Source organism: Branchiostoma floridae, chromosome 3, assembly GCF_000003815.2.
Source record: "Branchiostoma floridae strain S238N-H82 chromosome 3, Bfl_VNyyK, whole genome shotgun sequence".
NCBI classification, from domain to species: Eukaryota; Metazoa; Chordata; class Leptocardii; order Amphioxiformes; family Branchiostomatidae; genus Branchiostoma; species Branchiostoma floridae.
This window is the reverse complement of record NC_049981.1, coordinates 16,387,315-16,399,297: the sequence shown is the minus strand read 5'-3', so window position 1 is coordinate 16,399,297 and position 11,983 is coordinate 16,387,315. Positions and strand designations below refer to the sequence as shown.

The 11,983-nt window shown below is 38.8% G+C and overlaps 1 protein-coding gene across 1 annotated transcript in view; it reads right to left on the bottom strand.

Moving 5' to 3' along the window:
- Positions 1–11,983, bottom strand: part of LOC118412410 (glutamate receptor ionotropic, kainate 1-like) — a 31,951-nt gene that overhangs the window by 12,620 nt on the left and 7,348 nt on the right. The window contains exons 2-6 of the mRNA XM_035815258.1: positions 7,777–7,911; positions 7,514–7,557; positions 6,052–6,243; positions 5,294–5,523; positions 390–487 (exon numbers count right to left, since the gene is read on the bottom strand). Of these exons, the coding sequence (XP_035671151.1) occupies positions 390–487; positions 5,294–5,523; positions 6,052–6,243; positions 7,514–7,557; positions 7,777–7,911 (699 nt within the window). The remainder of the gene's footprint in view (positions 1–389; positions 488–5,293; positions 5,524–6,051; positions 6,244–7,513; positions 7,558–7,776; positions 7,912–11,983) is intronic.

Sequence of the window (11,983 nt, the reverse complement as noted above, 5' to 3'; positions counted from 1 at the left end):
ATCAGTGAGGCGCCGAAGCAATTATATGTCGACGATCTGCGGATCACTGATGGCAAATGGCAAATAAATCCTACTTCATAATGCAGCATGATGACGGCATGTCGATGGCAAATAATAGAATGTCAAATAAATCGTACTTGTATGTAAATATAAGTCGCAATTTACCGTTGGGTTATCACATGAAATGCTATCCTACTTATATGCCTTCATAGAAACAACCGCTATTCTAAAATAATCAATTAGTTTACCCAATTAAACTTACATGCTTGAATAGAAACAACCGCTTTTTAAAAACAACTAAGCAGTTAACCCATGTTTTTAGAGATTTTTTTTGCTGCAATTTATCTTCCATAAATAACAGTACTGATCATATATGGGGTTACTCTCACCTTTTCTAACTATTGACCAATATGTCAGCCACAGGCTATTCTTGAAGTTGAACTTGGCGTCATTGTCGTACGACTGGTCGCCGACGTTGCACCTGTACCTGTAAAGCAAACGGATACATTTTAAATAGGGTGATGAATTAAGGTTTCTGTGTTGAATCGCTACGTAACAGCTTAGCACCTTAGTCTTTACATGTGTTTAGCACTGCGATGGTCAAAAGATATTCAATTCAAAGGTTTTACTATCATTTCGTTTACTAAAGTCTATACTGCATTCTCGTTTTTACGACATGTGCTTTCTTTAAAGGATCTGGCTCCCGTTTCTGATATCAAGTAGAATTTTGGTTTAAGTCATCTAAACCAGTAATAATTGCAATTTTCTTGCCTTTTTTGAGCACTCTGTCTGCTTTGGTTGTCACCCACAAGGCAATAGTGAATCTCAAAAAAACGTCTCCTCTGTCCTTAATTTCAGGTATGTAATTCGACCGTATTTCAGGTTCCGTTTGTAAAATAACAATAGCAATAACCATGTTCTGCAACAATTTCAACAGACTCCTTAACCACATACAGAAAAAATCAAACTATTCTGTTTGGTATAGTGGCCTTCAGTTGCGGATTATTATATTTCAGCCATACCATAGGTATGGTGAAATATATTGTATTCGTAATGTTTCTTTCTTTCTTTCTCCTGTCAAATCTTCAGAACACGGTATCTCCGTTGTTCCTCAACCGAATGACTTGAAATTTGGCACAAGGGTAGAGTGGGCCAATACCCTCGGGCGTTTTTTTCATTTTTTCCATATCTGTCTCTTAAATGATTTTATTAAGGTTTTTTGGTCATCTTAAGACCAAAACTGTATATTTGGGCCCCCTGTACCCTGGTATTATAACCGAATGAGCTGAAATTTGGCACAGATGTGCCTTGATAAGTCCCCCATATAGATTCAATATCAGTTTTGGTGTACAGTACAACAAAATGCTTATTTTTGCGATTTTTTGACCAATTTTTGACCAAAAAAGGACACTTTTGGCCCCTGTACCCTGGTATTACAACCAAATGAGCTGAATATTGACAGAGATGTGCCTTGATAATGCCCCCATATAAATTTAAGAACACTTTTGGTGTACAGTACAACAAAATGCTTATTTTTGCGATTTTTTTACCAACTTTTGACCAAAAAAAGACACTTTTGGCTCCTGTACCTTGGTATTGCAACCGAATGAGCTGAAATTTGACACAAATGTGCCTTGATAATCCCTTCATATAAATTCAATAACACTTTTGGTGTACAGTGCAACAAAATGCTTATTTTTGCGATTTTTGGCCAATTTTTTACCAAAAAAGGACACTTTTGGCTCCTGTACCCTGGTATTACAATTAAATGACCTGAAATTTGGTATAGATAGGCATTAGATACTTGGTAACAAGATTCAAGTAAAATTTTTGACATAAACAACTTTAAAATGATTAATTTTGGCACTTTTCTGAGGGGAAATTTGTTTTCTTTTGGCCTCCTGACGTGACCTTCCGTGACCCCGCACAGAGCCACACCTGTGCGCGTCAGCCGGAGAGTTAATTGAATCAAAGACCTAGCCAATCAGCGAAGAGGAGGCCAAAGGCTAATTAATATTCATAAGCGGGGCCTCATGATCCCGTATATAGCAGTGTTCCCGCCAGGGGGAGCAAAGCCCGCCTAAGGCTCTCGCATTTTAGACTATTCAGAAGGCTTTATATTGTATCACTTCTTAGGGGCATATCTATGATAATCGCAGCAGTCACTTAACTTCTCTTCAGGAGTTTAGCGTAACACTGTTTCAGGTCAAACCGTCAAAGGCAACTAAAAACAAACTTTAACGTTACTGAGTTCAACAGTACTTATAACTTGTTATCCGAAGTTGAAACGCTAGCGATGGTATTTTCGCTGCGCTGTTAGCTCCGTGCGACTGTTGTTGACGGTCTTATAACGGTATATTTTGCACCCCTGTACCCTGGTATGAGTAACATTTGGTATAGATAGGCATAATATAGTTGGTAAAATGATCCAAGTAAAATTTTTGGCATAAAGTACTGTAAAAGGCTTAATTACAGCACTTTTTTTAGGGGAAATTGGTTTTCTTTCGTTCTCCATGCCGTGACCTTTCGGACGTTCACCCCACAGAGCCGACATCTGCACCTGCGTCTAGCCGGCAGGAAGAGTTAATTCAATTAATGGTTCAGCCAATCAGCGAAGAGGAAAGCGAAGGCTAATTAATATTCATAAGCGGGACCACACAATACGTTAACTTGAAGACTCAGGCCGTACAGACTTCTCGCCAGGATTTTTTCAAAGCGTCGGACAGGGGTCCGGGGGCCGCCGAATGTCCCTGGCGGGGTCCAGCCGGAAGCTCTTGCATTTTAGGCTATTGAGAAGGCTTCTTTTATCAGTTTTTTTAGGGCATATCTACGATAATCGTAGCAGTCACTTACTTCTCTTCAGCAGTTTGACTTTAAAATATTTCGGGTCAAAGCTTCAAAGACAACTAAAACCTCATAAACAACAAACTTTACTTAGCTCAACAGTATACAAAAATATTGTACGGGTTGCCATCCTTAGTTGAAGCGCTTATTTATAGCGCTAGTATCTTCGCTGCGCCGTTAGCCGCCGTGCGACTTTTGTTGACGGTCTGATATCCCTGCGTCGCCGCCTCGCTGATATTCCCACGGACATGTTTAAAAAAAAATACCCAGCAAAAAACGCTGTTCTGCGTCAAATTCTATTCTATAAAACTCAGTGTTACAGTCTAAATATTTTGTAGAAGCACCGCTGTAGGAAAGAAGGTCCAAGCAATGTAAAACATCACGTAGCATGAAGTTCGCTGTCAACTGGCACACAGCACATGACTGTTTGAAACTCTAAGTCTAATCAACAGCCGTGTTTGATTGATAGCCGGCGGTCCTATGATGAAGTCGGCGAAAGGTGCGTTCGTTAGAAAATCTGCGTTTAGTTTTGATACGTAATTATAAGTTAGACAGTGGCGAGAATGATTATTTTCTCATCAATATTTCTCTTCAGAATTATTTGAACTTAATTGTACATCTAAACAATTGGCTTACCTGTGCAATGTTTATATGATTAATGATCAGTGTACTGAAATCATGTGTAACGTATGGCTCCTAGTCAATAGATCAGCATTTTCTCTATAGTGACCACCTGTCTATAGTGGCCACATTTCCTAGTGCTGTTGTTGTTTGAAATAGATTTTGAACATTTAAGTTGTAAGTAACTTTAAACTGCCAGAGTTTCAGCCCAATAAAACACTCTCAGCGCCAGGGTATGAACAGACTGACCAGACAGACGAAATTAAATCCTCGAACAAGGTTCAATCGTATCTTCCGGGTCTGGCAGGAAGTTGTTAAACTAAAATAAGAATAGTCTCGATGGTTGATTGCATACAAAGTAAAACAGTTTAACAGTTTTACAGCTTGAAGAAAACAAACGCTCCTACAGTACCTGCACCTGCTTGATAATTATTAAATCGTATGCCCTACTTGAATAAAAAAAGTTCATTGCAATAATAAATGTACCCACATCACAAGGAGCTTATACTTTTTTAAACTTACACCTAGTTATCGTACTGAAAATTGTTAATGACATTACATGAAGTCATTCAACAATTTTCAGTCATGATGAAAATTTTCTGAATGGAAGGTGTGATTATTGTCATTTTCTGAAAAATAGAAGCAAGCTCTGTTTTTACCTGGAGTCAATTCACAATACCAGTCCACTTTGGGGGATAATGTACTGTTAAGAGGATGTTCCATTTTTGCGCAGGGGTGATTTGGAACAGTCCAATGTTGCGTGGGAAGGGGTATGGCTGAAATATGCTGTATTTGCTCTTAAGCAAATGTCGGCCTTTCTAGTTAGTTATGCTTCCGTTCCTAATTTCAACAAGAATTTCGGTTTAAATTTCAATCTCAGCTACATTTTGAAAATGCAAAGGATTCTTTCTGCTAGGTGTATTCTATTCATTTATGAATGCTCAACAACCGCCATTATAAGTATAAAAGAAGTTGCTTCCGTTCCTAATTCAAATACGATTATGGTTCAAAGAGCATCAATGGTGATAACCAAGTGCAATTTGTAGCAACTTTCCAATGCCCTCAACAACATTGTACAAGTTTATAGAATTGTTCCTGCTTGCAAATTGGTCAGTTGGTGTCTCGGATGGATTCGCGATTTTCAAGAGGTCTCAAAGAAGTTTACTCTTGAAGAAGTTTGCTTTAGTTCCAAATTTCAAATTCGATTTAAGTTTATATTGCACCAATAGCGATAACCAATTTGTTGTAACGTTCTCGTACAACCAACTCCCCTTGTAAAAAATCAACGCATTCGTTCTACTTGGTCAGTTGGATTCCCAACATGGGCAAGCATAAAGCCCACTTTACACCCTGCCAACTTCTTTTATCCACATGAATGGCCCTGAGGTCAGATGTGTCAATAGCAAGTGATTTCTGTCTTGAGCTTGGGATGCTACCATGATCCCATTTAACCCTTCCCACCCTTGTCGGATACTGGCATGCATTGAAGTTAATAGAGTGTGTATCTCAATAGATCGGACATCAAGCAAGAAATAGTCCTGGGGTGATGCATACCAGATGCTATAGCAAAAAAAGGCATGTAGAATAGAATCAAAACATGTTTGTAAATTGCCTAAAATGGTTTTGAACAGAATAATTGCAGTTGATAGGGGCTCGTTTTAATTAGTTTGTTAATGTCTATATGTATGCAAACCAACTTGTTTCCTAGATATTATATTAAGTTATACACAGTTTGTACTTTGATTATTAATTTTCTGTATCATAATTTTTGCACTTAACTTTGAGTTTGAAAGGTGATGGAAAGGATAATTTAGCGAAAATACAATACCTGATGCGACTGGTTACGTAAAGCAAGATGGCCGTCCCGAACAAAGCTCCTAGAATGGAGAACCACACCCTACTGTTGAACGGTAGCAGGAAGGCGAACAAAGATGTTCCTTCTGGTTCAGGCTTTCTGATGAGAAGCCCGGCTCCCAAGTCCATGAATGGGTTGGTGAAATCAACTACCTGCTCACGGGTAGAACTTATTGTGACCGGGGCAACTGCTACATCTGCTTGCTGCAGAAAACAAGGAAACATATATTTCATCAATAGTTTTAATGCATATAACTCATACTGTAGCTTCATCTATTCCCAGGAAATTGGAAAGAAATTCATTTCAGAAACACTTCATGCTATAGCTAACTACGTCGCGGAAATTGAATCTAGCTTCTCGTGTAATATTATCAATTTTCTAGATATTTCTGACACTTAATTTATAAAGGTAGACATTAGACACAGATGTCAAGAAACGTATTGCTTATACGTCGTTACCATCGATGTATAATCCACGCATCAAGTCATTAATCCGTTGAATATTGGAAATCGTTAGCTTTTGCTCTGATTAATATCTTCCACATGAGTTATTTTCTCGAAGCGGACGTTATCAGTTGTAACCACATTGAAAACTTATATAATTTGCATGATGACTACATTTTATCACCGCGTCATTTGATTGGTTTCCATCAAAATGAATTCAGGTCTCTCACAAACATTTTAGTACGGCACTAAAAGGCAACCCAGCTGTTGTCCAATGGGTCAAATTACCTTCTGTATAACCTGACCAATCAGACCGCTCCATGTGTTGTTTCCTTTGGGAGCTCCATACGTCCCGTCCGGGACCAGATATAAGTCGTAGCTGAAGCCAAGTGTACCAGCAAGTTCCTTTAAGATGTCGATGACAAACCCGCTGTATGTCTCTCCTGCATCTGACACCTTCCTCATTACATAAGGATCCTCCTACAATAGGAATGACAGTTAACTTGTTTGTACAAATATCGATTTCTTCGCCGACATTTTGATTGTATTCGTCTGCCTTCATCAATGTGTGATGAATTATGCTACTCTTTACCGCATTTTGGCACCGGCAAGTGCAATCCCAAACGTGACCAAACTACCTTTCGTCTCTATTCATGATCATTAAAATGTTACTACAATGAGTACCAGGGCACCAAAAATTAAAGGATAAATTGTGAAAATTAAGAAATGGGAATAATGTTTTCATCATACACAAGCATAGAACATGATTATATGTCTTCCGTTTTATGTAGGACAATTGCAGTATGAGTAATAAGCTGCTGGAATGTATTCTGGGGACCATTTCGCAACAATGCATGAGATCTTCCTTCCCTCAAACATTCTAGCAACAAAAGGAGCTATAAACGGGGGTTGACGGACTTTTATGTGAATGGTTATGTAACTAAATAATACATCAAACAATACCCCACAGGCTATTCTCTTTTGTTGATCTGATTGCTTGCAATAAACCTAGGGAAGATGAGTAAGATGAATTGTCAATTTCACAGTTCTTCAACAGCAAAATGCTTTTTGGTGTGAAGTTACCATTTCATATTTTATTCAGAAAGGTGGATCCCATCGAAATTGCCTCTTTACTTGCTGTCGTGTGGGGGAAGGGTAAAACTGAGCTAAAGTGATTCAAGAGTACCCCATCTTTACATCCATTCTCAATTTATCGCCTGTAGAAATAGGATGCGTCTTAAGAGAGAAAGAAATTAAAAATTGCAATGCCCCAAATGGGCTGACTACTTGGTATTTATCCCTATGTCATAGGTAAGTATACGCTCCAAAGATAACGTAAGAAATTCTCTAGCACGTGCCAGAATGTAACTCGCTTCGAAATTGGCAGGGACAAGATGAAAAATACGCACGATAAAATACCCTGCATAATAAGATTGTGATACACCTATGACAAATTAATGAATGTTTCATCTATAAAGATTCACTGGGTGCTCTTATCAATTTAATCTCGGCTAGCGTTGTATACTTTGCAATGAACGCATCGGGGGCTCGTAGATAGAGTGTTTGATAAAAAGTATATCTCTGTCGGCACATTGCTGAACCTCATTATGCCGGAAGATTCCTGTCGCGTGCATGAAAATTTTTCACAGAATCGACTGGAAATACGAGATGTATTTGGGTTTAGAATTGCTCTGATTTATTATATATCAAAGGAACATAACACGTCAACACGAGCATTAAACATACGCACCAGTATGGTGACAGCTCTAAGACGACTTCCCCGGAGGGAAATCTCTGAAAGGAAAAGTTCGTAAAGTCATCTGTCTGAAACGTCAATCTCAAGGTCTCCTGTAACCGAGTTCAACGACATTTGTAAATAAATACATAAGGATAACAATATAATATGAGGTAGCAATTCAAACTGTTGTTACCTAAGGAGATTCTAAAATGACTTACAATAAAACGAAATGAAAAAGTTGCAGTAAGAAAACGTTTTTAATGGATTGGACATACTTTCATCATCATCGTTGCCGTCACCATTCACTGGTGCAGCGGCGAGTGTTGGTATGAGCTTGGCAAGAAGTAGTGGCAACTCCTTTGTCACTTGTACCGGCACTGTCCGTGTAGTAGTAATTACAGGCGGTGGTGCTGAAAATAAGCGCAGTAAGCTATAAATGATACGAAATGAATTGAACCCAACTCTGTATAGATTAAAGCCAACAGAAGATCACATAGCATCTCTTCGCGTGTAAAAGAATATTCAAATTTTAAAGTTACAATTTGATTTTGATTTTTTTTTCTAAAGAATACACATTGATAACAAGACAAGGATGACATTTACAGCTGATATTTCTGCGACCAATTCAGAGTCAAAACTCCAATTCCCTTTATTAGTTTTGACATCAACCGCTGGTCCTTCTGTTGATAAATTGACGATTTTGCTAATAATGTTGAGCAACCCTAAACACAAAAGTCAATGAGGGCGTTTTCAGCCAATGAAGAGCCATATTTCCCTTGCTACACGGACACATGAGTTGTATATATGGTAGACATGAAGAGGTACATCATTTACATTTGGATGCTCAACTAGGTCAGTCCTCTCTTTAAAGCTACCTCAGAAGGATACAGCAAGTACAATTTACGAGTCGAGTTTTAATTAGGAGCACATAGCTCATATCCGCTGAAGACTTAAGGAACATTATCAACTTCACTTGGTTGAGCATCTGGGACAGTTCCGCCTTGAGTAACCATTCCTGCAAAGTCTATCAGCCATAAAAAGATCATCACATCGTCGTTTTGACACCGGGAAATAGCACCTAATTTATCATTAGTTGTTCTCCCGTAAGAGTGGCTTTGGAGTTCATTTGTCAAAGTATAAAATACTAGTGTAGGTAATTATTCGGTTCGTAATCATGGGTTTACGATCTGTTACTGGCGTTGCAAAGCGTAAATTTTGGGATATATGTTACAATAGACTATACATTAATCCATTTTATATTATATTCATATATATATATAGAGAGAGAGAGAGAGATAGAGAGAGAGAGAGACAGAGAGAGAGAGAGATGCTATGAATCATAACACATTGCTTTTGCTGAGAGAATTTCTTTCCCTTGAAAATATCCGCGATAATTTCTTAAAAGAGTCTATCTCGCCGAGCAGAGGCACTCTGGGGGCACTGCAGAGGTACATTGGAGTTTGTTCTCGGAGGAACCTTTGTGGTTTTTTAGCGACTTTTCTTTTGCACTTTTACTGACGCGAGACACTGCTGTGTTTCGAGTCAAGATGAAAGAAGGCTATTTTAGCATTTCCACAGAAATTATGTAAGGCACACCCTGAAACTTAAAGGGTCACACTGAGACGTAAAGGTTCTCTCTAGAGTAATGAAGCACACTAAAAACATTACGGGAAGTTACCTATCTATAGTGCTAAAACAAAAACAATATGATCAGAAATGCCATTTACCCAGCCTGAGAAAACCTTATTGTTTCATTGACTATTATTAGTCTCTGTAGAATATAAAACAAGCATTAAGCACTCGCTAAGAAACAGGTAATAGTCAACCGATGGGATGGCCGGAATTTCTGAATAATATAACTCCAGTCTCGCCCACCGGAGGAGACTAGAAATCCCCGAGGTGGCGGGATTGGCATCATATACAGAAATTGAAGCCATCCCATCGGTTAACTAATCTATCCCATTACAAACTTCCCCGAAGATTCTCCAGTTCCTCAGATTTGTGAATTCTTACTTTATTTAGTCCTGAAAGACCACATACAATCTTTCTTATGCTGGAAAAGTAAGTGGCAACCAAGAGGTAATTGATCTCCCCACAGGTCAGTTATCACATAGCATCACTCTATTCCTGGTACATTGGATCAAATATATATGTGGGGATTGGTCAGAATAGGTCACGTGTGTATATCTATCAATTTTTCCTTCTAATATCACCAGTTTCTGTTGCTATCACCACACTTTTTTCTCATTTTCACGAACTATTTTCTCGCATTTTCAAAGTCCTGCACTATGTGGGCACGTACAGCTACAGAGAACGGGGGCTTCTAATTGACTGAGGGGACGTATTGAAGTTTAAAACTTCTTGTAGAACTTCGGGAGTCGGACGTATACTACTATTATTGTAGCCCATGCGGCGTTGCCAAAAAACACATTTATGTTCGACTTAAGGATGCTGGACGTGAGTAAATTCACAATGAGGAGTGTTCAACGTTCCATGACCATCAGGCCATACAATACATGCATGTGCCCGATACGTTTAATTGTTTCTAGGGTGCAGCCGACCCTGTCTCGTTTCTGCCAGCTGGGGCTTTGGTATGTCGTCACATTGCACCAGTTTCAACAGTACAATAATTGTACATTCGTGGTCTTCAGCAGTGCTGTTAAACCCCCCTTTCAACTAAAATCCAAAGCCAATGACAGGAAATTATGAGCTACTTTGTCTTACCAGGTTTCCAATTTTGTCGTTATGCCTCAATGTGCGTGCGATACTCCATAGCCATATCATCACCAGCGAGTGTATCTGATCGCGATTGAATGATAGATAGGCCATTAGTCTGAAATCATGATAGGGAATCCTAGGTTTATCCTTTCATGCGAACAAAGGACATATGACACAGCAGTTCGTTCAGGTGTGTTTGGTAATGTGTTAGATGAATGTGTTTTAATATCTATATTCTGAGAAGGTGTCAATTGTACGGCACTTTGTCTAACATTGCCCTGCAAAAATTGACTACTCTAATTTTACAGGTTTCTTTAATGATAAAACAATTCTGATTATAATCTGTCTCTTCTTCATTTTCGTTTATAATGTATCTTTTCATGATTTAGTTGTAACAGGCTAGTTTCCACTGGCAGTAGGCATTCGTATTCATCAGTCTCGCAAGACTATCACAGCCCATATATTACACAATGTACTTATTGCATGTTTTTTACTCTTTGTACACGTCTTGGTTGTGAGGCGAGCCTCTGTCTTTCTTCCCGCCTCCAAAGAGTTCTGCTTGCGGCAAATAACTCCCATGCATTGATGTTCATATTAAGGTTTTTCAAGTCCCGTTAAACAATAACCTTGCCTTGAACCGCATGTGGGGACGACCACGTGCTCTTGTCCCGGTGGCTAGTTCACCGTACAGTAGGTCCTTGGGAATTTTCGTGGCATACGACACATATACATGTCCAGCCCAACTAAGTTTTCACTGAACATTCTTACAAAGTACTAAGTTTTATGTATGGCCAATTAAGAAGCTCTAGAGGGGATAAATTGCAATTTTCGTAAGATTGCTCATATCCAGCCAATCTTGCTTCACCTTTATGCTTTAAAACCGTAATGTGTTTCCAAAAATCAATATCATTGAAACGTCTCGGTAAACACTGCTGACTAATGTACTTGCTGAGTGGTTTTGACATCACCATTATACGCCTTTCCAAAGGCATCTCCTATTGAAATGAACAGATTACAAACAAATCTTCATGCATGTTTTTGAAAGCACAACAAACCTCCAAAGACCCTTGAAAACACTCTGACATTCTCATTGACTGATTCACCGGTAGTGTTGTACACCAAGGATGAGTTGTGCCGCATCATCACAAAACTGATTAAAGTGCACCAGACTGTGAATGATTTACTTACGCTCCTAAGACCCACTCAGACTGCCATCAAGTCATGACACTCTGCCAGCGTTAAACCTTAATGCAGGGCGATTCATTATCAAACATAACACATGAATGCACTGAGGTACGCTGATCAATGACATGCACGTTACTGAAAGATGACCATATTAGAAAGAGTTTCTTTCTATCTGGTAATAGTTTCAGATCTGCAGACAGTACGCTAAATAACAGGATTGAAATGTTCCTTTATTCTGTCGTTACGCAGTTCAATTACTCTTTGTCCTTTCCCTGAACCCCGTTGCATTTATCCGTTTCACTTTATTTCACAGTGAATAGTGTATATATGTGACGGGGAGATTGGGGAGAATCCAGGGGAATCCAAAATTCTCCTATGGGAGTTTGGAATTCCAATCTGATCTAGGGGAGATGAAAAACTTACCAGAATTCTACTGTACTTTCAATCTCTCCTAGGAGATTTCAGAATTCTCCTGGAAGAGATTCAAATTTGAAGAAATTGACAGCATAAAGTATAGTTACAATGTAGCACGACAAAAGATACTGTCTAAGATATGAAGTGATTCACCTATAGAATGCT